The sequence below is a fragment of the Rhea pennata genome, chromosome 25 (assembly GCF_028389875.1).
Source record: "Rhea pennata isolate bPtePen1 chromosome 25, bPtePen1.pri, whole genome shotgun sequence".
Classification (NCBI taxonomy): domain Eukaryota; kingdom Metazoa; phylum Chordata; class Aves; order Rheiformes; family Rheidae; genus Rhea; species Rhea pennata.
In genome coordinates this window covers 5309388-5337385 of record NC_084687.1, presented here as the reverse complement: position 1 = coordinate 5337385, position 27998 = coordinate 5309388, and the positions used below count along the sequence as shown (strand labels likewise).

The following is a 27998-nucleotide window of genomic DNA, read 5'->3' as shown; positions in this document are numbered from 1 at the left end:
CTGTGATTGAGATTGCTATGAAACATGCTGATCACTTTGAAATCTTCAGTCTCCTTCCTCCCTCCTCCCCCCCCCAATACACTGTACATATTTAAAAAAGTCAAGTTTAGCAGTCTGATTATTTTAGTACATGGCTTCATAAGGCAGAAAACCTACTGGATACAGTGTATGGGACAGTCGGCTCTCAGTATTCACGTACAATTCTTCTTTGATTTACTCATTTCTTTAAAAATGTTTTGATTGGTTAAAGACCCATGTCTTGTACGAAATTTTGTATTTTTCAAAAAAAGGTGTTTCTTCCTTCCTCCCTTAAAACAATATTGTCAAATCCTTTCTCTGTAATGCCACAGTGGTACAAACTTGACGTTGAAATAGCCAAATGCTAGATAGTTCCCCACTAGCTTAGGAGGAAGCGTGTCCTGGAGTCCTTTGTCGCACTGCCAATCATCAGAGCCCCAGGTAGCCCATCACAGCCAACATTACTAGAGAGTTGGTTGTAATGACGACAGCATGTGGCACTGGCTTGGTCACAGAGTCTTCCACCATCATGCTTGTTCCTGAAAGAAAGGAGCAGGGAAGGAACAACTGTGTTGCTGCACAGGCACAAACTGTTCTCTTCCAAAAAGAATTGGGAGAGTAGGTAAAATGTTAGCTCTGAGATTCCTCCGTGCTCCTGTTGCATTTGTTACTGATGAACCTCTCAGGAACACTTATATTTAAAGTAGATTTTCGGAGTGGGCCCTGAGCACTTATCCACTGAAGCAGGTGAAACCTGCTGAGTCAGGCTTGGGAATGAGATCAGGGCCCCACAAGTGGAGTCTTCTCAATGGAGTCAGCATTTTACTCTTAGTGAATGTACCTTGGCCTCTGGGGCTTTAGCTGAAAGTAGTAAACCTAGGTTCAGTGCTGCAGAGGAATGCATTAGAAGATCCTTTAAATGAAGACCATGAGGGAGCCAAAGAAAAATTCCAGACACCCAACATAAAACACTAAGGTAGGATGTTCCCTCATGTTCTTGGAATGGAAAGTGAGATTTTAAAACATAATAGCATTTGTGGTACTGTGATGGCCAAGTCTGGAGATATTACTGAGTCACTACATATTCAAGAACTGTGGTAGGAGATGACAGGTAAGTAAGCAGTCCTTAAAATTAACTTTATCTGAGCTCATTTCCTAGTGAAGCATCCTGTGAATGAGCATTCATAGATAGGATGTGTACATAGTCAGGGAAGGAGCACATATACATACCACTGTTTCTGAGGATGTGAACTTCTGCTGGGATTCCATCTCCCCCAGGCCCTGTCACCCTGATCTGTACGAAGGCATGAGTGAAGTCTTCAGGGACTGGGATGTCAATCCGACTCTTGCTGGCCAGGTATAGTGTGGGAACAGAGTGGGAATCCTGCCTGTAAAGCATCTGTTGAAAGAGGCAAGTTTGAGTGTATGTTCACTGGAATTTCCTTGGGGACACATATAAGAGAAGGTCTGCTATGTGCTGCCTGTACCTTGTACCCTGTAACTGCAGACTCATCTGCTTGTGCCACTACTGGGTCCCACTTGATGGTGACAGTAGATCCAGAAAAAGTCCAGGAGATGTTGCCAGGTGGCCTTCTTGGTGCTAAGAGATACAAAACAAGACAGATATTCAGTAAGTCAGGCACCACTGAGAAGGTTGTTGCAGGTTACAGCTTTCTCCAGGGACACTCTGCCTAGTTGAGAGGGTTGGGGACACCACCATTGACTGGTTTAAAGAAAAGTATCCCAGCAAACATCATACAGAAAAGAAGGAAAATCACATATATTCTCCCCCTGGTGTTATTGGTAACAAACGATATTTTCTCCGTGTGGAACTAAAAATACTGTTTTACGACCGTGACTCTGAGCGCAAATCTTCTCAGGAAAGTGATACATAGACCACAATTCTGACCTAGGGAAATTCTTGGAGCTAGGCTTTATTGGCTTTAGAGTACAGAGATGTAAAAGCCGATCAGTTAGCTGGTCATTGGATCAACTGACATTGAAGGACACAGCTGCCCAGGACAGTACAACGCACAAACGTAGGGCAGTCAGGGCTCACTCACGTGGCTTTGTTGTAGTCGTATTGGTAGAGGGACTGGGGGGCCCAGTGCCGGCACGGTTGTAAGCTCTGACTGACACGTGGTATTTCGTGTTGGGGTTTAGGCCGGTTACATGAGCAGATGTGACCAGTCCTGCTGTTCTCACTCTGTCAGCTGCCTCCTCTTTATCACCATCCTTCCAGTACCGGATCTAAATAGAAAAGGATGTAGTGGGTTTAGAAAGGATAAAGACATGTGCAAACAGCTGACCCGCTCCATCCAAGTGAGTCTCAGTGCTGGAGATCCTTTGGTGTTTGTTTTTGTGTGTCTTGTTTAGCACGCGCCTGGGAACAAAGGAACAGCCTGTGTGGAAAGGCAGGTAGAAAAAAATGGATATTTCTCTCTTGCTAATCTCTCTTGTGAGCAACAGTACTGGCCCCATGAGGGCTTCATCTGAGTTGTAGCATCCCTTGTTCCCGTTGCAGGCTCTTACCTCGTAGCCCAAAAGCACCCCAGTCCTGTCTCCCTGCTCAACAGGCTCCCAGGACACATCCATTTCTGAAGACAGGACAGCCTTGGCGGTAACTCTGGAAGGAGCCACTTTCGGTTCTGAAAAAGACACCAAAAGGGAATAAAATCCTTTTCCTAGCTGTGGGCAGCACCGTCACTATCCTGAAAGCGGAGGCTTGACCGTTACCCCGTGGCCATACAGCTGGTGTTATGTGTAAGGAGCAAAGGACGGGAAGGGGGTTTAGGGACACGGTAAGACAAGCAGGCCTGCAGCTGTGTGCTGCAAGGAGCTATTTCTTCTCGGTAAGCCTTCATAGGGGTGCTTAGGAAAAAGCATCTCTGTGTATTTGAAGTAGAGGATAAATTTTATGCTGAAACCACTATCAGCTGCTCCTTGACTGAAAGAACCTCCTCTCGGTGCGCTCTCAGACAGGCAGGGCTCTGCAGGGGGGTGGCTGAAGGCACCCTGGTTGATCTGATCGGACAAAGCCCTGGGGGTACGAGGTTGCTGCTGGCCCTCCTTACCTTCCTCTGCAGAGTACACGATGGCCGTGAGGCTCTCTGGTCCCTCCCCCTTCTTGTTGTACGCTTTGATTTTCACTTCGAACGGGGTGTAGGGACCGATGCTCTCGTTGCGGTAGACGTAGTGCAGAGACTCAGCGTGAGGCACCCTTGCGGTAAGCCACCCCTGGGTGCCTTTCTTGCGAAACGACAAGATGTAGCCAAAGCCGTCCCCGTTCTGATAGTCCCGCAGCATCGGCTGTGGGGGGGTGAGAAGCAAAGAAGAGCCTTGGGTCTGGGTGAACGCTTATGTCTACAGTGAACAAAATTGTTCCTGCATGTCCTCTCAGGACTGTGCAAATCCCATTGGAACGAGCGAGCCTTTGGGACTGCTGCTAAATACAGCGTTTGGCTCAATCACGCGCCACAGTTGTAACTGCAGCATTGATTTCCCAAAAGGAACAACACGAGTTCTTCCCCCAGCCCCCTCCCAGCACCCATGGCTGGCCCCATGCTGCTGACCTACCGTCCAGTTGATGATAAGCTCGTTGGGAGCCCCTCCACCTCCACTGAGCCCAGATGGTGCCACGGAAGGTGCTGTTGGGTTCCCCAAAAAAGAAGGCAGCACAAGTTGGCAATGAAGATAAGCACAGATGCTGCCTGGCCTGGAAGTAGCCAGGCTTTGACAGCGTATACAAAAGTGCTGGCTCCTGTACTTTTAGCTGTATTTCAGATGTTTCTGAAAATCAGGCCTAGAACACTGGCTTATCCCTTGATGAGTTTATTTGGAGACAGCATTTCTCAGAGGGTATGAAAATCACGCTCTAAAGCAGGAATATGTGGGAGAGCTTTTATTAGAAAGAAATTAATGTGCATTACTGCTCAGAAGATATAGTTCTTCAGGCTAGCACTTGTCTTGATTTTTGCAACTGGCATAGAACTGACATATTATAATAGTTTAATGTTTTATGACTAATGCTAATAAAGTCATAGTTCTTTATCTTTGGAATGTGAATGGGCAAAATGACATAAAATTTTGTTATGGCATCACCTATAGAGCCCTCAAGATGACTCTCTGCTTGTGCCAAAGGCAGGATGCAAGCCAGCCTTCCCCCTGTAAAGGGAAAGGTATCTCTGATTCCTCTCTCTATCTCTGAATGTATCTGCACATACCTGCTTCTTTGGTACGGATTTTGCTGGAGGGTAAACTTGGTTCCCCAACTCCAAGGATATTACTTGCTAAGACTCGAAACTCATAGTCCATCCAAGGAATGAGGTTCACCACCTGGGCTGTCTCTGCATTGCCTTCAATATTTGCAGGATCTATATAATCCAATAACATGAGAAGAAAACAAATAGAGCAAGTGGCAGCTAGCCTACACAGAGCAAGAGCTTGCCAGAGAGCTAACACCTCTGAGCCCTTTCAGCATGGGCCATGCCAGAGCTGCTGCCCTAAAGACACTTACTGGTACGTGCTTGCTTCCATTTGTTGGAGAGCAGGGTCCGGGCCTGAATGATATACCTGGCAATAGGGCTGTGGTTATCAAAGCCACGGCTCCAGCTCAGCTGGACAGTGGTATCACTGATGTCTCTCACCATTACACCACCTGGGGGGCCTGGAGGTCCTGGGATGATGGCAGACAGATAGACAGATACGTTACTAATGTGACAGAGATTTGGAGGCTTTTTGCTCTTTAGTTTCTCCAAGTCATAAATTAAAATCAGACCTCTCCCCTCTGCAGGGTAGGAAGCCTTACCTCAAATTTTGGCCACTTTCAAAGCTTTCAAGACCTATCCCACCCAATTCAAATGCTTCGTTGCAAAGTGGTTGCCAGAGGAGAGTGTGCTGCTACCTTGCAAGGACCATCCTGTTACTTTGGGCTTATGAGGAGCAGAGAATCTCATGACAGAGAAATTACCTCTCACAGTCAGCATAGCTGACTCTGAAGCACTGTCCACTACGGTCTGGGCTGTGCATGTGTACCGCCCTGAATGCTTTAGCTGGGTGTTAAAGATGCTGAGGTCCCCAATAGTTTCCTTCTGGGTGGAAAAGAGAAGAGGCAGTGAGGACAGTATTAGATCACATCTGGTCACAATCCAGCATTTGACATGGAAACAAAGAAGCTTTAGTTTTGTGTCCTTTTTCATGGTGCATAATTGCCCTTTCTACTTACCACGCTTGCTCTCTTGTAGTGCCCCTCAGACTTGTCAAAGTCAATAGGGAAATCATCTAATGACCAGGTGAAGGTTAGGTCCATAGTTGGATCATGGGATGCATGACACTGTAGAGTAAGGTTTTCACCTACGTTGATATCAGCACTAGATGGTGCCAGTGTGATTTTGGTGGCATCTGCAGAGAAAAAAAAGTGAGGAGGCTGTTAGTTAACTGCAAATGTTCGCTGTACACAATAGTTTTGTATTAATGCTGCAGAGCATCCAAATCAGCTGTCACTTTCTAACTTCTTGTCATCCCTCTCTAACAGGAACCATCTGCAGTCTTAGAGGAGGAAGATAGGGGTTTACACGAGATAGTAAAAGGAAATACTTTTCCCAGGCACCAGGTGTTGGTAGGAACAGTATGGCTGGTCAGGTAGAAGGATTGTTGTTCTGCAGGCTGAAAGTAGTCTCATTCCCTTAGTACTGAATTGCTTTTTGGGAGTGTGAGGAGTGGAGAAATATGTTTCTCTTCACATCATGGCATTCTTAGCACTTTTCTTGCTTGATTGAGCCCAAAGCAAGCCAAACATACCTACCTCGAACAGATAGGATTCCAGTGCTGTTGGCTTTGCCCATGAAATTCTCAGCAAAGCAGGTATATTTTCCCTCATCAGATTTGCTGATATTCTGGAGGATCAAGGTGCCATCTGTGGTAATAGTCACCCTGGAAAGGAAGAAGAACCACAACAAGAAGGAAGGTTAAAATATCTGTTCTCTCTGTATGCCTGACAAGCAGTTGTCAGTTCTTGCTGATCTTAGAGAAATTGATGATAAAGATAGGACTGCAAGATGTTACATAAGAGTTCTTAAAGAAGAAACTAGAGGGATAGCAAATTGTATGTGTTTAGGGGTGTAGCAGCATACTTGTGTCATCAAATCCAGTGTTCTGGCAAGAAAAGATGTGGTTTCAGCTATTGTTTCTGGGTAGAAGCTGACTTTGCGCTGCTACCTGCTACTGTTGATCAGCAGTTCAGTCCCTTTGGTCCAGAGCACAGTGGCTTTTGGTGCTGCTCTTGGTTGGCATGGGATGATGACCTTCCCACTTCGGGCTGCAGGTATCAGTCGCTTTACTGGGTTTAGTCTAAAATCAGGTGCTAAGGCTAAGGAAGAAAAAGAGGACCGATTAGAAAACCCTGCTATATGAGCATTTTAACTGTGCTGTAAGTAGATACTGATTTGTTGTCAGATGACTTGGTAGTAGAAGCATGGCAATATCTGTGTGAGCAAGATGGAATGAGTTCTCTGCTGCCAAATGCTAGGTAGTTTCTAATGCTTGCCAAGGCGTATGACACACGTGTCATACTTAGCAATGGTGATATGACCCTAACAAGTGCAAGGTCTTTGAGAAACACAAGAACAGCTGTTTCTGAAAATGTAGAGGATATTTTCTTCAGTGTCCTGACCAAAGTCACCTGGTACAAGTGCAGATGTCCATCTCACTTAAAGCTCCTCCTGGAATTGCAGAGAAGCAATTGGGCTTGTTGGCCTCATGGGTTGCAATGTGCTACTGTTAAACAGTTGCTGCTTAGAGCCTTTCATTCGTCTCTAATGTCTACTGACCATAAGGAGATAAGCTGTTAGGCTAATATGGAGAGAGTCTGGCATCAGCCCAGTTCCAGTCACCATCCCTCAAAGCAGGCTGAATGGCTACTGAACTCTTCTCTGAATGCTTTCCTCCAAAAAAAGAGGAAAAACGTAGTGGAAGGGAGCTTGTATTGCTGCTGTTGTCCCGTACACTTTCTGTAGCTAAAACAGATGTCCTTGTGCTCTCCTGGCATTATTGAATTTGCTCAGTATTCAAATTTTAAAGGATTGTATAGTGCTTTGCTGAACCAGCAACTATATTTCAATGGTGAGTGAAGCAGTTTTTGTCTGCTTTTATCATAGTCTGATATGACAAGCATAGTATATTAGGAAGAGATATAAAATGCTTCAGAGTCCCATTGAAACTCAGAGCACTGGGAAATGAGAAGTTACCTTGCACTGTTAATTCAGCACTTGCATATATTGTGCCATGCTTGTTCTCAGCCACACACTGATACATGCCAGAGTCCTCCAGGACTAGCTTGGAAAATCTCAGCTCTCCACCGCTAACTTCGATGCGGTTCTGTGCAAACAAGAGGATCAACCCATTAGATGAGGACAACAAAAATGGAACTCAAGCCTCGTGCGTTCAGGGTTGAGTTTCATCACAGACTCATTAAGCCAGTTTGAACAGACTTCAACAGACTCTTATGCCTAATTTTCCTTGGGAGAAAACTCATGCCAAATTTTCTGTTTCTCCAGTCTATACCCCACATCACTGCGCTCTGTTTGCTGAGACTTCTGAGTGCCTGAGCAGTAATGTGCAGGTCATACAAAGATAGGCACAAGGCAATATTTTTCTGCCCTGATAATTGGCTATTAGTTCCCATAGCTGCATGGAAAACAATGACTGAATGGCAGTGATAGGAGAAGGAATTTGCTTTGCAGCCTCATGGGGGAATGTGGAATAGAAATGTGGGGTTGTAAAACAGGGTTGAGATGAATTTGCAGTGAGGCAGTAAAGGATCTAGGTTTGGAGCAGGAGATTCGGTACTGTGAGTCCTCATGTGCACCGGCTGAGCTGTTTTCCATCTGCGAAGTCGGCGTTGCAGTACCTGGGAGGTCAGCGGCTGCCCATTCCGAAGCCATCTGACTGCCGGCCTCGGCTTGCCGGCTGCGGCGCAGCTCCAGCGCAGGTCAGACCCGATGTCAGCTTCTGTGTCTGTGATCACCTTCAGCCACTCTGGTTGAGCTGCAAAGGAGCAAGGGAGATGGCAGAGCCAAGAAGATCAGATGAGAGGTTTGTTGTGCCAGGCAGGCAGAAGGATGCTCACTGTGTCATCTCTGTGCTGGCAGATTTATTTATCACAGTATGTTTCACCATAGTAACAGCCTTTGCCTTTTGTGCAGCGATGCCAGGCTGAGTCCTCTATGGGTCTGGCCACAGTTGTGCATGTGGACTGTACAAAATTATGCCAGAATCCAGACTTGAGGAAGAATATTATAGTTTCTCTTTGTAAGACTAAATGCAGTCATCACTGAACTTTGAGAAGGACTGGTTGCAGGCTAGAAGAACCAGTTTAAGTTTGCAGCCTGACTAGATCTGATTAATAGCTCCAAACATTAATCTTGGGCAAATACCCAGGCTTGGAGAAGATCTCAGTCCAGAGCAAAATGTGATTCTTACCACTGTATTTCCATCCATGATTACCTCTTTTTTGCTAGAATCGCTTTAGGGCAACTTAGAAGGACTCTCTATCCTTGCCATAGCCTAAATGACTCTACAGAGGAAAGATATCAGTAATCCACACAGCTCTGTGCTAGGGCTCTATGTTAGGTCTAATTGGGGCTGATATGAGCCGGAATCAGAGGTAGTTGTTTCACTCCCAAAGGCTCAGTCCATTGCCTGGGGCATCTTGCTGTGCTTTGGAAAGGCCTGTGTTTAAAAGTGTTACCTTGAATGATAACGCGGCCTTGATGGGTGACTCTCCCTTTGATGTTTTCAGCCTCACACTCGTAAGTGCCTTCATCCTCAAAGCCAACATCTTGGATCTGCAAGAGGGGCTCACTGGCGATCCACTTGGAGGGCTGTGAGCCATCCACCTTCCTCCACTTTATTCGAGGTACAGGGCTATGTAAAAATAAATGTGATGAAGCCCAGCTCTGGGGCCTAATGCAGCAGACACCCCTTACTGTGCAATGTAGCTTAGTCCAAGCCCCGTTTAGCCGCCCCGCTCCCATCCCAACTGGACCTTGGCTAGCAAGACAAATTGCTTTTGCCATTTCATCCCTCCTCCTTTCTCCCCTCTGTCTCTTGTCTACAGTAGGATCAGTTAAGGAGGTGGTGGCTGTGAAGGTGGAAGGCACTGTAATGCCCTCCCCCTGAGCCTGGATGACACAGACACTAGACTCACTTTCCAAAGGCAAAACACTCCAAAGTCACCATCTGCCCAGCCAGAGCGTAGGTGTCTGCAGGAAATCTGGCTTTTATGGTGGGTCCATACTGCCTGGCATCTGTTAAAAGGAAAACACTATTAAGGAGTTCTGAATGACTTTAAAATTGTGAATGTGAGGTCTTAAAGCACAAAGGTACCTGCAAGGTTTCACTGCTTTGCAAAACCTTTATAAGTTTGGATAATTTATAGGCGGGCAGAGGCTAAGTTTCATTTTCCTTTTAAAATAGCTCTTATTAAAGTCTCCAAAACTCTCTTTTATACAACATCTCAGACTACTTCTCCTTAATTTCCTACCTGCTCAACCCTTTTCACTCTGCCCAAGAATCATCTTTTGCTGCACCTCTGCAAGGTCCCCAAAGGCAGAAGAGGGTAATTTCAGTCTGCACAGGTATGTGGTGCCCTTTCTCTTTTATAAGCACACAGTGGCACGCTGCTGATGGCAGCACGAGCAGTGCGGCCTGGGAGGAGAGCTGGTTCCCCCATGGTCTAGGCAATTAATATTCTAGTGAGGTCTTAAGTTCCACTGAGAGAGGCAGGTGGGTGATTTATGCAGGTCTTGGAGCCTTGTGGAGCCTGTGGGCTTTGAGGTGGCTTGTTAATTTTGCATTTTACTAAGTCCCCTTATGATAATCCAGAAGTACTGACCGTCTGCCGCAAGGCTGAGCCGGGAGAACTTGCTAAAGACGCTCTTTGTGATGAAGTCAATGTGGCTGGTGGCAAAGCACGAGTAGTTTCCTAGGTCAGAAGCCTCTGTCTTGGCAATGTAAAGGTTTCCCGTTGTCTGAGAGACAAAACGCCTTCCATCCGCTGGGATGAAATTGGGAAACTCATTCAGAAGCCATCGATAGGACAAGCCTACGTGGAAAAGAAAAAGGAATAAACTGCACAAAATACTGAGTTGTCTGTATCCTCTCAAGCTGGATTAAGGCAAACAGGCCTCTTTCTAGACTAGTCTAAGCCTGTGTTGATCCTTGGATCATACTTGTTTTCTCCATGCGCAAAGTCCTATTTCTATTCTGTTGCTTTGCAGACTCTGAGTTCAAAACAAATTTGCTTTCCTAAAATTCCCAAAGAAAATTAAGAAGTGATTCACTTGTCTGAGAAACACTTACTCTATTGCATCTCTCCTGTCACTAGCAACCCTGCTAGTCCCTATTTCGTGGCGATCCTGAACTGCAAGCCTTTACCTGGGTAATGTGGAGGAGGGCTGCAGGTGAACATCACTCCTGAGCCTTCTGTGATCTTCACTGGGTCTCGCTCTTCTGCAGAGAATTCCTGCAAAACTAAACATGCAAGGTGAAACCTGTCTGTGCATGGAGAAAACGGCTGGAGGAATTACTGTATTTTATCTGGACTTGATTTATTTCAAGGGGAAGACATGTTGTGATTATGGGGTGAGCAAGAAAACAGAATGAACCTAGAGTATTTTTTTCTCCTTAACAGATTCTTTACTTTAACAAAACAAGTATTCCAGGAGACAAAGTAATGACAGAAATATTTATCTCCCCACCCAACGGCCTGTCTGTTCGGTGGCCTTGCAGAGGAAGATCCAGAAATACTACTTTCTTGGCAGTGCATCAATTCCTACTGCATCTCCAAGTTAATGGGAGGTGCTGGGGGAATTCCCAAAGAGATGATTTTGGATACTATGTGCAGGAGAGCTTCTCGCTGACCCTTATTAATGGGGAGGGGGATCAGTTTACCACAGTGTTACTGTGGCTGCGTTTCATTTACCTTGTGGAGACAAACATGGAACTTACAGCCAAAACGGAGGGAGGCTTCTCTGCTGACAACCGTGCCCCTGGGATTGGATGCCACACACTGGTAGGAGCCAGCATCCTTGGATTTTACTGGGTTGCTTATCACTAGGTCACCTGCGACCAGCCTGTAACGGGAATCTGGCTCTATCTTTATCTCTGTGCCGTTCATCTTCCACCTGCCAAGAGCACACACAAAGAAGGGAGGGGGCAAGCAGTCATTGCGCCTGCGAGCTCCGGCGTGCCTCCGAAGAGGCTGCGCGTGTTTGTTTTTCTAGCTGGAGTGTCGTGGGATTTGAGTTAGGTTCGTGTCTGGTCTGTGACCTGGAAGGGATGGCACCTCCAGTGTGAGAGCAGAAGGCGAGGCTGGTTCCCATGTTAGTGATTTTCTTTTTACAGAAGCGGAGAACAGAAATCAGAATTCCTGATGACTGGGTCGTAGTCCTAGTACAGAAGGGGGTGAGGACTTGGTCCAAAGCTCTGTCGTTCCTCAGCCTTGCAGGAACTCGTCTCGGAGCTCTCTTTACCAAGACTGCCAGTGGGGTGCCCTTTGCAATGGGAAAAACTCTCTCAAACTACCAATGGCTGGTTTTGTGTAAGGGCCTTCGGAGCCTCCGAGGGTAACTACACTGGGGTGTTGCCGCCTGAGGCTGGATGCAGGTCTGGGCAGTGCCAAACTGGGCACTCCCAACCAAAGCCTCAGTGCTTCAGGACTCTTTGTCTTTGGCATTGACTTGGCCTGTTCCCCTTGTATTTTAGTGCCAATCTGCCAGAGCCATGTTCATTTCTGTGGGTTTATAAACTCTCGTCCTTGCAGTGTTTAATCATCACAGGGATTCAGGATAGGTGGCTGTGAGCAGGTTACCTCACCTATAAGTCGCAGGAGGACTTGCTCTTGCTCGGCAAGCCAGCGTGATTTTCTCTTCTGCTGAGCCTTCAGGAAAGAGGGTGTTGACAGGTTGCTCTTCAAACACCGGCCCGTAGCTCCTTGTGCTACTCTGTGCTTGGCAGCAAACTGCAAAAGACAGGAGGGAGAGCCTGCTGAGCTCAACTGAGCTTTTTCTAAAAATTGTCATTTTTGGTTTTGTTGGGTGTTCCTGGCAGCATCAGAACTGTCCAGAAAAAAAGAAGGAGCAACATGAGAATCACAGCCCATCTGTCACTATGGCCCAGCCCTAGCCAGTATTTTAGGGATAGGTTTGAAACTTTCTTGGTATTGTTCAGACATGGAATTTGATTCTGATCTTGTATATGCAATTAGGGTTCAGGCACAGGCAAAAAAATGAGGTTTCTTTACGTAAGAAGCAGCTAGGACCACAAGGACCTGCCTGCCTTCTCATACACTGTATCTGGGCCACCCTTCGCCTTGGCGATAATGTTTCACTGAAAGGTGCCAGCTGTCAGCAGCAAGTGACTGCGTCTCAGACAGTGAATGCTAACAGACCATCTTCCATTCAGTGCATGTAAGGAAGAATAAAGCTGAAGCTGTCTGGAAATCTCTAAGTGCAAAAGCAGCTGGTGAGATAATCATCACTAGCTTGTCTTTTCTCTCGCTGTCACCCAGAGAGATGCCTGTTCCTGGACAGGGATGGGGCCACCTCAAAGCAGGGTGCTCCCCAGCACAGTCCTCCTCTGCCTCTGCAGTGATAGCCTCGGAGATGCTCAGCTGGCCCCAGGATCCTTCCGTGCTTTGTAATTGAATTAATAACTGTCTTAAAACTGCTATGCCAACCAGCAATCTGTTTTCTTCCCTACAGTACACAGCATGACCACTGGTTAAATTAAGCGACTCCAGTAAGTGTGATGTTTTATGCAAGAGTAACTTCCAGCAGGGAATGGGCAGCTCAGCTCTCCTGGGCTCGGAGGAAGCAGCCCTTTACCTGCAGCTCCTGGGGTGCATCTCATGTTCAGGCTGTTCCTGCATGCGGAGATGAGGGCGAGATGGGAGAGGGGCTCTGCTAATTGGCTCAATCCATTCTGAGCAGCTGGTTGCAGCCTGCTCCGGCTGCTCCCCGGGCCCAAACACTGGCAATTAGCTGGGCCCTCCGCTCCGGCCAGCGTTGGACATGCTGTTGCAGGGGAGCTGCGTTCAGAAGGACACTAATGGTCCCTGGTGTCACATAGAGAGGGACTAACTACAGCCTGTAGCTAATACATTGGTAAGGGAATAAGAGAAGCCTTGTTCTGAGGTCTGTAACCTCTCCAAATTGATAAAGGTGCCTTTTTCCTTCTGGTATTGTTATAATCTCAAAGAAGAATTTTGTATAAGCTGGAAATCTCTTCTCTCCATTGGGTCAACAACAGCTGTGCAGAGCTAGTCTCAGCTGGAAATAACTCTCTGCTGACTAGCAGTTAAAATAATCATGATTCAATGCAGAATTAATATGAAATGAGTGTACTAATTGTGTTCTGCTAGATACTAGTGAATGGATTAAGGTTTAGTAGCGTCACATTTTGAGATTAATGTGTAGCATGTGGTAAATATATTTATTTAACATATAAAACACATATTCTTAATCCTCACATGAGTGCCTCTTCTCACAGGAAGCTATTTCCCAGTGAAACCGAGTTAGGCTAATCCTCCCTTCCTATTCCACCCATAGCCTGTGCCTCCCTATTGCTATCCTCTGCTGTCCCTTTTTCTCTGCCAAGGTTATGGACTACAACTGTTAGGCATTGATTTTCTCATTTATAGTCAATGCTAGAAGTTCAGACCAGTTTCTATCTACAATTCCAAGGTGTCTGATTACTGTTGGGGGTGAAATGTCCTGATCTCATTCATTAAGCAAGCAGCTGCTAGATTAAAGAATAAATAGTTACAGGTTCAGCATATGGTTAGAACTTATGACTGAGAACAAAGCAGAGCAGCAAATCTTGGTCCTCCTGAGCTGCATGATCTGGGCTATTTCTCTCACTTTAGAACTGTCATTTTTAATGTTACCAGAGTAGGTATCTTCCTCTGGCTCTGTCTTTGGGGTAGGGGATAAGACAAACACAAGATAAAGGTCTTCAAGCCTGCATGCCAATTTTGCAAGAAGCAGAGTGACCCAGTCAGTTTGGATTTTCTTTTATTGTTCTGAATGTACTGAGAGCCAGATCTGGAAAGCCCAAGTGTTCAGGAGGTTGAACGCTTTCACTCTGTTTTGAGACCCACACAGCAGCTTCAGAGACCAGGAAAACAGCGTAAGTGCTATAGCTGAACTCTCCCCTTTACGAGTGCATCAGCAGCAATCCTTTTATTGAGCACTGACAGCATATTTATAGCTTTGTAGCTCTGACCACAGCCTGAAGCCTGGCACATAAGAGAGCTGAGAAATTAATTGGTTTTATAAGAAATCTGAACACACAAAAGCACAAAATCAAAGTGGATGTTTTTAAAGAGCAGCTTTCTGAGGAATGAAGGGACAGCGTGTTGGCTAGCCTTAGACTTCAAGATTTTCTATGGCTTTTCCTCAATGGAGAAAGGCCAGAGAGATTTTTAGACTCTCCTGACAGCCTTGTTCATTAGAAGATCTTCTCTATGCATTTTACTAGCTTTAAAGCTCTTTGTACCCCTGGGATGGCATCATTTCTGTGATGTGGCGGAGGGAGGGGGGAGTTACAGAGCCAACCTCTCAGGGCCAGAGGTGACAAACAGTGCCTGGAGGCTCCGAGTCTCGTCTTCTCCCACTCAAGACTGTTTCCTCGAGCCTTGTCTATAGCTGGCATAATTTTGTCCCTTGTTCCTTGCTCATATTCCCAGTGAGCCTTTCCCTTGGTCTCAGCCTGGCTTCTGAGATCCATTGCATCATCAGCCAAAGGTCAAGGGAAAATAACCCTCCTAGGGTTTTGCACTGCGTCATTTTTTATGGGCTCAGCTTGAACAGAGAGCAAGTTGCATGAACTCAGCTGGTTAATGGGAGAACCCAACTCTGTCCTGCTCCCTCTACCAGATTTGGGTCAGACTGATTTCCAAACAGGCTAATTGCCTCCCAATCTAGGCCAGCCACCCCTCCCTCTTCCTCCTCAGGGACCCAGAGAACATTAAAAGGTAATTAGATATTTATAAGGACAGCCAAGCAGTCTCTTCCTGGTATGATGAATTAGCTGGAAGACGTTACCTAATTCTCAGCTGCCTGAAATGAAATGTCTCCCTGCTGAAAACGGACCTTCGAAGCGCAGCCTGAGACTCCCTGAGATCCAAAAATCATCCCTGATGAATGACAAATGGGGGAATCTTTGCAGCCAGGGCACAGAAAAAAGGCATCCCTAGAAGAGCTGGGGAGTGAGGAGGCTTTATCTCCAGGGAGCCCTGCTGGTAGGATGCAATTCATCCTTATGCGGGGGCCAGAACAAAGCCCAGGCAGCAGGTCTCCAGAGAGGTGCTGGTTGTGCCAAGGGTTTGCCTGTGCCTTTGCATCTCCTGTATTTCACCTAATTTTGAATTCAGAAAAGAGGAGACTTGTTTGCAGTGTGTCAACCATTCCTATCCTATTTCTCTGAGTATTACAAAGAGAAGCTGGACTTTTTACAGACGTGTTCCTTGGCTATATAAACCCCCTGAGAGAAGTAGGCTTCAGCATGGCTGCAAACACAGAAGCCCTATGCCAACCATAGAAGGACTCATCCTTGCAGAGCAGTGTATCCTTGCAGTGTATCCATCATATGCCCCAGGCATATCTGCTTGGCAGGGACCGAGCACCCTGGTTGAGTCCCTCACCATGGTGTCTCTGCTGGCCCATAGAAAGCCCTGGGCAACGTGCTCAACCAGGCCCAGAGACTGTTCTTACCCATGCAGGAGATGACAGCTAGCGATGTGAAAACAAATTCTGTAGCAGCTCCCATCGTGGGCCTCCAGTGGGGGTTATGGCCTGCTTAGTCGTGTCTCTACGGATAAGTGGAGACAGAAACCCTACAAGAGAAGGAAAAAGATGGATTATTTGCAGCATTTGTGTGACTGTATTTGAGAGCCCAGTGTCCAGCTGCAAGTCCCCACTGGCTGCCTGTCTGATGCAAGAATTGCTCAGTGCAGAGCATCCAGTGCCTGATGCAGCTCAGAGGTTTGAAGAAGCTCTTTTCTTTCTCTTTCTGATGTGACAGTTAGAACTGATTGGGAAATTATTCCTCCTCCTCCTTCTACTGTCTGCCCTTCTTTCTCTCCCCTCCAAAAATAATGCTGGGAATAAATGTTCCTATTTTTATTTAAAAACTTGCGAACTGTAAGCATATAGGTTATTGGTGGAGGGAGACGGGGGAAAGATTTTGTTGTTATTTTGTGAAAAATTCTTCTTTAATTGAAACTTTTCAAACAAGGCGCATCGTACTGGCTCTGCCTTTGGCGAAGTCCGTCCTCTTGTTTTTGAGAGGTTAAGGAGGGACCCAGATCATCACCCTACACTGCTGCCTAGTTGCAGGACTGGTGTGGAAAGCTGGATGCATGAAGTGGCCCTTTAAATGGGTTTTGGTGAGGTTGAGCTGCAGCCTTCCAGGTCGTTTTCTGGTTTCTTCAGTGAAGCCTTTGAATAGTTAAAGCAAGAGCTAGGGGAGTGCCAGGGCATTTCGTGAGGCCATGCGACACGTCGGTGAGTGGAGCAGTGTTTTCTAGTCCCCTCCATGGACTCCTGTTTTCCATGTTCTCTTGAGGATAAAAGAAAGCAAAACACAGAGCTGTTTGTGCTGTCCCTGCTGCCCCAGTCCCTGCTGTCATGCCTGGCAAGCTCTGCGGGGCTGCGTGTGAGTCTCTGGCTCTAAATCTACCATTGGAGCAACTGCAGCATGCTCATCTCTTTCCTTCTAACACAGGTGAGGTTGTTGGCTATTTTTTTGCTCTTTGTTAACATGTATGACTTTTGAAGCAGAGCATCAAGGAAGTCCCCAGCCATGGGGAGCCTTGGTCCCGTGATGCTCTCCCTAACGCACGCCCCAGTAAACTGCTGCTCGAGGCACGGCCAAGAGCTGGGCTGCTCGTGGGCTGCGAGTGCTGCTTTTCCCTCTGCTCCAGCTGGTATTGCTTCCACTTCTCCGTGCCCATCTGTCTGCCAGAGCCAGCTAGTGCTGGCTTGAAGCTCCTCCGAGCAGGGATTAGGTTTTTACCCTGCAAGAGCCAGCCCCCTGTGCATTACTACTGTAAAAATACAGCGCAGTACTCATTAATAACTGCAGTTGAAGCACACCTCAACAAGTACAGAGATAGTTCCGTGCCTACTTCCACATCCCGACTCCAGGAACTCACGCTGGGACTGGAAAAGCCACCTGGCCCCTTCCTGTCCCCTGTAACCTCAGACTGCTCCTGACACTTTAAAGAGAAGTGACCAAATCCCAAATTCTCCATTGGGTTGGAGAGCTTGATCACAGCCTCACCTTCCAGGTCTGAGAGCGCAGCCTGCCAGCCTTTTGCTGGCTTATGCTGTTATTAAGTACTTTTATATAACAGACTCCTAAACAAGGCTGGAGCTTAACTGCTCCCTGGCCGGGGGAGAAGGACCCCTGCCTAAGGCAGCACAGGCGCCCCTGGGAGAAGGGAGAGCTGCTGTCCTTACAGACAGGCAGTTCGGAGACAAAGAGGTGAAGGGCTGAGGCTCATTTACATGAAAGCTGCTCCCCGCAGTTTGTTCCAGAAGCCCTGAAGTGAGTCAGTCATATGAAATCACTTGATGTCAATGAGACTCATGCCCCAAATGGTGCACCAAACCCACGGCCTTTTAGCTAACACTGGCTCATTGTTTCCCTGCATTCACGCTCGCCTGCTTCCCTCTCATGTGTCTTGTGCTTACATCGTAAGCACTTTGGGACAAGGACCATCATTTTTCTCAGTCTGTACAGCATGTAGAGTCCTGATCTGCAATGTGGGCTTGCAGGCAAGATCATCGCTGTACTAATTAGTAAGTTAACTATCCCAAGTCTCTTCAGTTTGATTTCTTTAACAGTGTGTCGTGATGCCCAGAGGCAGCGAGCACTGAAACTGTTTTTGCACTTCATAGCAGGAAACTAAAATAAAAGAGACTCTCGTTCATTCTGTCCCAGCCCTGTCTTCTGAGGCTCCAAGTCCTCTGTCAGCACCTTGGGATGTGCACACACACATGCTGCCTGGCTGTCACTTTGCTCTCTACTGTTCATTTTTTTCCTTTCATTTTTAAAACAAGTGTGAAAGGAAGGAGTGGGGGAGTGTTGGATTTCTTTGTTATTTGTAATAAGGAGCAGCCAGTTTGAGAAAGTCTGGGAACACTGGTGTTGGCCATCCTCTCTAGGAGACATAGAAAGCTTCATTTGGTGCATCAGGCAGCAGCAAAGCCTCCAAGCTACCTGCAGAGCAGAGGGATCAGTAATGAGGTGCTGCCTACTTCTCGGTCACTTTTCTGATTTTATTAGTGCTTTACAATTTCTACTTTATAAAATATAGATGCTGGATTTGAATGAGAGCAAATTGCATTCTGCCTCTCCTGGGTGTTTTAGCCTAAACAGTTGTCCCAAAAGCATTTATGTGTCTGGGCTGAGATCTCATCAGAAGGGAAAAGGAGGGTGAGTTGTGATAATCTTCTGCATATGTACTTCTGCCAATTTCCCCCTACAGCTTCCTTCCCTGTGGTTGAGCAAAACTGTTATCTTGTAAAAATTAAGCTGGTTTGAATTATTTAATTAGTTATTGATTAATTATTTATTATGTAAACCACAACTTTGATCCCTAGTTCAGTACTGACTCTGACTCTACAGCTTGCGTCTTTTAAGCCAGACCTCTGCATCTGCTCTGTTTCCTATTAAAGCTTTTACATTTGTTAGTTCCTTGTGTCCCTCACTTCTGTTTCTCTGAAATCCTACATGTACACGCAAACATGTTTTTGCTATGTGGACCTGAAGCACTCAGGGACCTTTCAGAAGATAAAACTCCAGGTAGATGTGCTATGCTGTTACTCTACCAGTTATGACAGAGGGACACCAGATAGGGACTCTTCTACAGGCAGGCAAGAAGAGATGCTGCTGTGCTGCTCTTCTGAATCCTGCCTCACTCTGGCCTGTGCTTTAGCACCTTTGCAAAAATTGGGAAGGTGATACGCAGGGAGAGCTCCAGGTGTAGTCTACATGGAATGAACGTGTAAGAGAGTAACAGAGCAATTTCTACAAATGCTAGTGTTGTATTTATTCACAGTTAGAGACTGGATCAAGTTATCCCCTCAGATATTGTTCTGCATGTTCCTGCTTGTCTTCTGACCCAAGTGTCATGATCAAATTATGCTGTAGAGTCTGACTCTGCAAGAGTCGGTCATATCTGGAGCTGCATTTCTGCTCCCTCAATGCTAAGGACTGTGGGGCCATCTTCAAACAATGACCCTAAACCATGAATTCTGCATCTGACTCTGAACTTCTCCAAGTGTGGATATGTGCTTTGCAGCTGCAATTTATGCCTGCTTTCTATCCTTAATTAGAAGAGGACCCACAGGGACCTGTTCTTTCCCCTCTTCATAGGATATTTTGACAGTCACTCCAGAGCCTTCTGTTGTACTGAAAGGGGATCTGTCATCCCTGCTAATGGATGCTGTCATTAATACTTCCACCGTCCAGGGAGGGATGGGCACACTCAAAAACACATGCATAGTCTACATTAGCTGTTTCCCTTGAAGGCCCTGGGAGCTGAAAGTGATCCATTATCATGGAAGCAGCGTTATAGGTAAAGATCTATAGCGATGTTTTGAATTCTCTGGAGCCTCTCCCCATCCTGCCGCATCCCAGGCCCCCTCGTTATCAGTTCTGTCTTTGAAAGAGCATCACTGGGAGGAGGTCACTCTAGAAGGAGTCAAGGTGCCTCTGCTGGGCCTTACTTCTCCTTTTGTGGATGTGCTGTGGCCCAGCCCAGCGCCACGTCTCTGCTGTGCATCGCTCCCTCGCAGTTCTGGAGAACATCCCTAGCTGTAGTTGCTCTGATTCACTCTGGCACAAGTAGGTGCAGTGGGGCCCTGCAAGCCCCCAGGGCTAGCACGCTGGGCGCTCTGCCTCCTCAGCTCTGCGCTGTGCTGGGCTTGCCAGGCCCCAGCTGTAGGTGAGGAGATGGGCTTTAAAAAGGCCAGCACAGGCAAAGAGTGCAGTCTGTTACCAGCATAAATGAGTGTTATTTAATCTCCTGTGGTTACATGATGAGATGAGCATTTGCATTTAAGTGCTGCTGCTGTTCCTTGTGCAGCAGCATTCCCTAATGAAGGAGCATTCCTGACTCTGTGATTGGCAGTGGATGATTTAGGAGTTTGTCCTGTGCTGTGACTATCCCTTTTATTAAGGATCATCACTAAGGCTGGAAAGGGCACACATTGGATCTTTGATGGATTTTGGCTTGCAAAACCTGCACAGCATTTTGTACATTTTGTCCTTCTCCAGAACACCAAATTTCAATGAGTTGGAAATGGTTTTATTTCAAAGTATCTATCCTTTCATAAAACTGTCTGTGCTCAGGCGAAGAGGCAGATTTAGATGCAAAGTCTGGATTCGGACTGCCCTGTCACTTCTGCCTTGGCTCATCAGTAACCCCCCAAAGATTGCCAAAACCCGGGTTGTGCTCGTGGGGGGAAGCCTGCCTCCCTGGGCAGCTCTTGGGCCCATTTGCCCATGCGCTGGGACGCAGGGCCCTGGCATCGCTCGGAGGAGCTGGTTAGCGGCGGGACTGACAGAGCCAGGAGTAAGGGGGACAGACCGAGGACTCCACTCAGGACGCTGCGGAACAGCCTGCTCCCCGCTGTGTGCTGTGATTGCGCGAGATGAGTTTAAACTGGTGCGGGAGCAGCAAGCGTAAAGAAGGAAGCACAGCCCGCGGGGGCTGTTTCTGCGTGGGATTACAAGGGGAGCAGATGGTGCTTACAACCGGTCACTCAGTCTCTACTGGCAGCACCCTGTGGGGTTGCCGTAACGCCACCCGGGCGATCTGGTGCGGGAATTAGAGGCTGTGCTTTCTGGATTCATTTATTATTGCCTGATGGGCTGAGGCTGCAGCAGGAACTCTGCGAAAGCTGGAGAGCAGCGCTGAGCCTCCCTAGGCAGCGCCGAGCCGGGCAGGGCGCTCCGCTCTCGCGGCAGCGTTAGTACGGAGGGACAAAGGTTTGGGACTAGGATATGCTCTTTGGTTTCTGCCACGGTTCTTCGCACCTGTGGGGGGACTTTGGTGAGTTATCGTGGTACCCTGCAGCCTTTGGGCAGGGATGCTCCAACCCCAGCATCGCAGATTAAACCAGGTGTTTTCACTCTGTCTAACAGGCATGCCTGCCTCTGGCAAGGGGGATTGCGCTGGAGCCAGGCAGCATGCAGGCAGAGAGGTGAGGTGAGGTGTGCTGGCCATGCTGCATAACGGCCCGGGTGCGGGGAACAAGGAGACACAGCTCCCGACAGCGGGAATGAGCCTGGCAGTGGGGCAGGAGCAAAGCAGCCAAGCAGCAAGCGAGGGGCTGTTACAGACGGAGCTGAGCCCAAGCCTGGTGGCCCCAGGTGTGAGCAATTCCCATTAGCCCTTGTTAGCAAAATTGCACCCAGGGCTGGCCTCTTGCCTCTCAGCTCCATACAGCCACTGGGGAACGTGTTGGAAAGAGGTAAGAGGGGAAGATGATAGGAAAAAAGTTTAATTCTGGGGAGTTAAAGCCTCAGAGGAGGAAGGTGGGTAGTTGAGCATGGTTGGGAGCCGTTTAGGAGGAAATAGGTGCAGGGATTTCCCTCTCAGCCTGGCAGGAAAGGCAGCCTGAGCTCTCGGAGGGCTCGTGCTGCTGTGGCTGTGAGGGCTGGTTTTGTGGTGGGGGAACTAGGTGCTCCCTTTGGGCACCCCCTCTCCACACTGTTCCCTGCGTAGTTAGTCCGTAGCCTTTGCTCCGCTCTGTAGTGCTCCCGCATCACGTGCTCAGTGGCTGCAGCCCCTTTGGGGTGTCCTGTCCCTGCCCTGGCATGGCCTTCGCATCTGTGTCCTGTCCCTGACCACAGCCACCAGCATCCTGCCTGCCTCTGGGAGCTGTTGGCTAAAATATATTAGATGTTTTTGGAGATGCAGTCAAACAGCAAAATCTAGCACACCATGAAAACCTCCTCTGCTTGGTGTTAAAAGAAAAGCTGGTTGCGTGTGTTGGACCGAAAACTGGAGCCCTTCTAAAAGCTAGGGCTCGGGTTTTGTTTTAGTTTGACTCTGGCTGGCTCTGGGGCCGCTTTGCGAGGCTGCGAGGCGACCTCGGCGGAGGCTGCCCACGTCGGGCACCGCTCCCTGAAAGGGGTTAGTTTAGACTGTTATCAAAAAACCTGAAAAAGACATGAGCAAATCTCTTCTGAGGGCAGTGGGGGGAAAGTCCTGCTCCTCGGGGCACTGGAAACTGTACTTCAGCAAATAGATCACGAGGTGCCTTAGGAGCAGCCTTGCACTGCACGGGGAGAAAACTCTTGCCTGTTGCACCAGAGTTTTGTGTTAGGTGGGCCTGTTTTTCACAGTAACGTGCAAGCTGGGAACCTGGTACCAAAGCTGAGCTCCTGCTTGTGCTCTCTGGGTCTGCATTTCTCAGAAGTGGATTATATGGTGTTTTATGAAAACAAGCGTTCGGCACACCGCAGGTTTGGCTCTCTAAAGGTCCATGTGAAACTCCTGCTAACATCAGTAAAAGATTTATTTTCACCTGGGGACAAAATATACCCATCTTGTCTTTCTCGTCCTGGCACACGGAGCAAGCAGGGCTTTCTGATGTGCTCCCAGCAGGACATCTACATTAAGGCACAGCCTCCAAGCATCCTCTCTGTTTTCTCAGTGTCTTTTGAGTGGTTTTTCCTAATAATTGGGCAGTGTATTTGTGTACATCACAGGTCACAGCGCCTCACTCAAAGAGCATCTCAGTGTGATGCTTCTGTTTAGCTCAGCCCCGATCCAGCAGATGCTCCCCAGAGCAGCGAGCCTCGGTGCTCGTGCACAGTTCCTTGTCAATTTGTGCAGAACGTAAAGCACGGGTCTGCTTTGAGTTAGGGGGCTTTGGAGCACGCGGCGGCGTGGGCCGTGTGCCCGCGCGGCACAGATGTGTGATGGGCTTGTGACTGGAGCTGCTGTCGTGGTGAAATCTAATCACATTAACACAACCGGTGTTGTGAGTGAGCCTGAACAAATGCTTTTTGCTACTGATCTCCTGATATTTTGGGCAATTTGAACTTGAGATCTGAGCTTTGCAGTAAGAGTTTTTATTTCTGCCTTGGCCAGATCAAATCTCTGACTGCAATCACCTTAGTGCCTTAGGGTGTCAGAAATCCAGCTTGAGCTGCTCGAACCTCCCTGCACTGCTGTAATGAGCTGTCGGTAAATCCCTGAGCTTTTGGAGCTAAGTGCTCTTGGTGGGACCTGGCTGCTCCCCTGCAGCTGCCCCGGTTCGGGGTGCCCCATCTGCCCTCCGGCGAGGCCTCGTGCTGCCGGGCCGGCTGCTGCCGGCAGCTTGGCCTTTGCCTGTGAGCTGGAGCGAAGGCTGTGGGCTCGATGAGAGCAGCCGGGGACCTTCCTAGACCTGCTCTAGGCCCTGTCTGGGTGGGGGAGAGGAGAGGGAAGGAGGGAACTGCTGCTGCAGACCAACTCGCCCTCCCAGCCGCCTCTCCTTTGCAAGCTGGGTGCCAGCGTGCACTCGCCTAAGCTCTCCCTTAAGACTCGTATTTCAGTCAATGACCTGAGTCAATAGCAGCTGGAAGGATGCTCAAAGTCTTTTAAAACGAGCCCACAGGTGACTCCAGTTTAACACATGGGTGTTTGAGTGCTGATGTGTGCCTGAAATCCTTATTAACACCCTGATTATGGCTGCTAAAGTTCAAAATACCAGGCCCCTCTAATAGACTCCCTGCAAGTCCCTGGTGTTTCAAGCCACGGTATATAGTTTATAGCTGAATATAACCTTGCAACCTCTCATCTAGGAGGTGATTATTAATCTGGCTGCACAGGAGAAGCAGCTGAGATGGGCTAAATGTTCTCCCAAAGTTGTGCAGTTGAGCTGGCGGAGAGGACAGGAACGGAGCCCAGCGAGGCCGGCTGTGCGCTGTGCCTGCTGCCATCGTTTCCCCAAAATTAAACTTCGCCAGAATAAATCCTCAGTTCCAAGCCTTCCTTTCGTGTTATCATGTGGCGTCACGTATCCAGCAGGCGCAGCTCGGCAAAGGGGAATTCTGACTAAAGCTCCGGCTGTCCGCGTGCCGTCAGCTTCGCAGACCCACCTGCCTCTCTGCTGTTAGTGTTTCCGTGGCGTCATCAGCAGAAGCTCTTTGATGTGGCATGGGTATAAATAGCTCCCTACCTGCATGTAGTCTGTCTCTGTACCCTCCCCTCTGCCGGAGGCCAAAGCACAGGCAAGGATAGGTCCCAGAGGAGAGACTGTAGCGAGGAAAAACGAGCACATAACTTCAGAAACCTTCTGGCTAACGCAGCCGCAGGAAGGCAAGTTCCAGCGGCGGAAAGCCCGGAGGGCTGGAGCTGGGGTCTGTGGTGCTGGGAGAGCTCAGCAGCAAGGGCAGAGCCTTCCCGGTGTGGCCAAGGACCAGCAGGGCGCTGGTGGTGCTTGGCAGGGGACAGGGATTGGGACGCCGTGGGTACACGGTGCCTCTGGGCAGACCTGCCGCGGGTAAAGCAATGCTAACATCTCTCCTGCTTAGCTCGTAGGACAACGTTAGGCTCTGCCGTGTAAAGATGTCCTATTTATTCTGCTTCTTGGAAGGCCTCGTCCTTGCATCGAGCTTTCTCATCTGTTTTTGTTAAAGTGTTTCTTAATACTCAGAATCTCTGAATGGTGCCAAGCTGCTCTCTGCTTCTTAAAAATAAACAAGAACCTACACAAAAAATATATCCCTCTTCCCTCCTGGGGTATGGACCTGCTGTTATCACTCTCTGCAAGACTGACAGCTTTACAGGCTATGCAATAAATAATGAATGTAATAATTTAGGGTTTACACTGCTGTCAGCGCTGGGTTCAGTATTTCCCAACCTGCTGGCGGTGGGAATACCGGTCGTGCTCCCTGAGGGCCTTGTGAGGTTTATTTGTTTGCATGGCGACGTTGCAAGCTTTGTCAGGGTGCAAGGGCTGCGCGCAGCAGCGTGGCCCCGTTCCTGCAGGGCGGCTGGTTTCCCGGGGCGAGTGCCGCCGGGTGAGCCGCTGCGCTGCCTGCTCCTGGCAGCTCCGCCTCGGTGAGCAGCGCACCCTGCGTTTCCCAGCTCGGGGAACGGCCCCGAGGTTCCCTGGGGGTGTGGGCGAGCCCTGGAGGTGTGCTCCAGGTGGCTGCACGGATTTGCTTTGTGCGTAGCACCTTAAAGCAAAGCTCTCTCAGCACTTCGTAAAGATTGAAGTGTCCTTTTTGCGCGGTCGTTGCAAATACACGGTGGCGTCGGAAAGCTTGGGGCTTACAGCGGATGTTAGAGGAGGGATGAGGCACTGAGGAATGCAGGGAGGTGCCTACCTCTCTTCAGGGCCAAGTTCATTGGACTTCTCGTAGGTATTTTGTGCCGTGCGGTGAGATTTGATGATTTAAGTCAGGGTCTGCCTTAATGCACGCGAGCTCAGTCTCCACGTGGACTTGCAAGTCCGTGGGCTGGGTTCCCAGCGCGCTGCGTTTAGGTGTATGTGGTGTGTGTGTGTGTGCAGGAAATGCCTCCCTGATTACACGGGGAGATGGTCTGCCTTCTACAATTTGCTTGTTGTAAGTTTGCAGAGGAAATATTACAGGCCATTAAACTCTCTGCAGATGCATTTTGAGTGACAAGCCTTGTTGCTCCCTCTGATAGTGATTGATCAGGCAATGGGGAGCAGCAGGACGGTCTCCATCTGTTGTGCCCCGGGGAGCATGTACAGCTCGGCACAGCATAACTCCTTTGGCTTCCTTTTCCTTTAGTCCCAAGTCATCCTCACCTGCCTCTAGAAGGTTTGGGACCTGCTGCTTCCCTCTGCTAGCCATGCGAGTGGCTTTCTGGGCATTGGCAACGTTGGGCCTGAGATGCCCAATGTGGGCAGAGCGCTCAGATCATCTCCAGGGCTCAGCTGCCGTGTTGCACAGAGCAGCCGCCTGCAGTGCTTCCCGTGGAACCCTCTGGTCCGGGGGGCGTGGGGCGACCGGCCCACTGCTCCCCTCTTAGACCGTGCTGGGACAGTAGGGGAAAAGGAAACTCAGCGGAGAGACCTCTGGATGTCTCTAGTGCAACCACCTGCTCCAAACAGGGCCAGCTTCAATGCATTGAGACTGCTCAGGGCTTTGGCCACTCGAGTTAGGAAAATCTCAAGGCTGGTGGTTCTGCAGCCCCTGAGTCCCCATCCCAGGGCTGCACCACTCTCACTATGAGCTTCCCCCCCCCTTTTTTTCTTACACATGTATTTTTACAACAGCTTCTATCTGCACTGTGTCTTGCATCCTTGTATCCCCTTGCAGGGCTGGAGCTTAAAGAGATTCTCCCCTTTCCCTCTTTTATTGTTAAGGAGCTAAGCACAATCTCTTGCCAGGGTCCTCTAGCACTGGGAGAGAAGCAACTCCTGGTTTTTGGCTCTAGGTATTGCAATGTGCAGTGTTTCCTCCACCTTCATCTTTCTGGTTTCCTCCTAAACTGGAAATCCTGGACTGACTGAGGGAAAGGTTTGTAGTATTTCTAGTGCTGCACAGGTGCAGAGAGATCAAAGACCCTGTGTGAGAAGGTAGTTTGGCATGATGTATTGCCAGATGTATAGCTTTGAAGGGACCATGTGTGGATGTGAATCTGCTCCTGAATCTTGTGTTATAGCTGTCTCCCATCCTCAAAGCAACTAGTGTTTCTTTAGAGATGTTAGGATCTCTTATGGACACCCCCTGATCCAGGATAACGACTTAGAGGGGGAGTGGTGGGAGCCCTGGGGGAGTCGGGGTCAGCCGTGGAAGAGATGAAAAGAATAGAGGGAGCTCACGAAGTTTCAGACAAGGACTGGAGCCCCGTCTGCCCCATCTCCAGGGTCCCCTGCCATCCTGGCTGGGCGTGGGAAAGCCCAAAGCCGAGCGGCTGGCGGTGGCGCCCATGGGTGCTCTGCCTGCCCCTGCGCCCCTGCTCGTGCTCCAAGCTCAGGCCCAGGGCGTGGGAGGTTTTGTCCATGGCTTTGCGCCGAGACGCCTTGGGCTTCCTGCTGCCCTGACACACTGCAACCCCCTGAGCAGCCTGAAACGTGTAAATCCTCCCTGTGTGCGTGGTGCACCCAAGCTCCCCCCTCCACCCCAGATCCCCGGCCCTGGCAGGGCTGGAGAGGAAGGTGATGCAGAAAACCGGGGTCTCTCCGATCCTCCCTCCCTCCCTGGAGTGGAGCCCCGGGTTCCTCGGGCTGCGGTCTGTCCCTGACTCCGCCAGCCCAGGCTGGAGACGCTGGAGCAGCTTTGTGCAGCCGGTGGCAGGGGGGAGCGTTGCCAGCCACCGGCCCCCTCCGCCCTGGGCGCTTCCCAGGGCGCTACCTGCCTCCCCGCCTAGCCCTGCGCGATGCCTGATCGCGCGAGCGGGCTCTGCCGAGTGCCCCCAGCCAGCACGCACCAGGAAAAGCGCAACGGCAATACGGAAATAAAACCCGCAGAGTTATTCCGTCCGAGCTTTCGCTGCTCACGGCCATGTCAGCCTAGGTAGCCGGATCAGGCTCTGCCACAAGTGACACATCCGAACCTCCCCCCCCCCCTTCCTCCAACTCCACCCCCGGCTCCTTCCCCCGCATGGAGCCTGCAAAGCCGGCGCCAGCTGGGGAGCGCGCAGACCGGCCCCGCGCTCTTGCCGCCCCGTCCCCTTGCAAGACGGAGCCGGGGCTCGGCGGCTTCCCTCCCTGCTCCTGCCGACGGCGCGCGGGGAGAAGCCGAGCAGCCCTGCAAGTTGGCATCGCTGAGGAGCGGTGCCCCGAAATCCCGAGCCTCCTTCCTGCCTCTCGGACGGGGCAAGGAGGCAGAAGGCGCTTACCTTGCGCGGGCTCGCCGCGTGCGTGCATGAGCCGGGGGGTCCGGGGTGGGCGCCGGCTTCGCGGCGAGGCGGCGCTGCGCTGGCGCCGGTGCCT

At 49.4% G+C, this 27998-nt stretch overlaps 1 protein-coding gene across 3 annotated transcripts; it reads right to left on the bottom strand.

Annotated features, from left to right (window-relative positions):
* Positions 1 to 90: 90 nt before the first annotated feature.
* On the bottom strand, positions 91 to 27998 carry CNTN2 (contactin 2). 3 transcript variants are annotated; one of them, XM_062595009.1, is made up of 22 exons: positions 27905 to 27998; positions 11893 to 12037; positions 11026 to 11201; positions 10453 to 10548; positions 9911 to 10120; positions 9224 to 9323; positions 8765 to 8940; positions 7925 to 8061; positions 7263 to 7392; positions 6235 to 6385; positions 5822 to 5949; positions 5243 to 5418; positions 4988 to 5108; positions 4535 to 4693; positions 4242 to 4391; positions 3595 to 3665; positions 3093 to 3327; positions 2551 to 2666; positions 2082 to 2268; positions 1506 to 1618; positions 1249 to 1417; positions 91 to 557 (listed from the first exon to the last, which is right to left on the bottom strand). In XM_062595009.1, the coding sequence occupies exons 1-22, from the start codon at positions 27930 to 27932 to the stop codon at positions 448 to 450; spliced, it is 3084 nt and encodes a 1027-aa protein (XP_062450993.1). In that variant the 5' UTR covers positions 27933 to 27998; the 3' UTR covers positions 91 to 447. The 3 variants fall into 3 exon arrangements, with proteins under 3 accessions (XP_062450993.1, XP_062450994.1, XP_062450992.1); XM_062595010.1 differs by having other exon boundaries at positions 4988 to 5105; XM_062595008.1 differs by lacking the exon at positions 27905 to 27998 and adding an exon at positions 15792 to 15846.

Excerpts from the sequence above, each read along its gene's own strand:
- CNTN2 (XM_062595008.1), bottom strand. The coding sequence starts at position 15,846 with ATGGGAGCTGCTACAGAATTTGTTTTCACATCGCTAGCTGTCATCTCC. Across the intron at positions 10,121-10,452 it reads CCCTCCTCCACATTACCCAG|GCTTGTCCTATCGATGGCTT; the intron begins GTAAAGGCTTGC and ends TTTTCCACGTAG. Across the intron at positions 4,392-4,534 it reads ATGGAAGCAAGCACGTACCA|ATCCTGCAAATATTGAAGGC; the intron begins GTAAGTGTCTTT and ends TGGATTATATAG.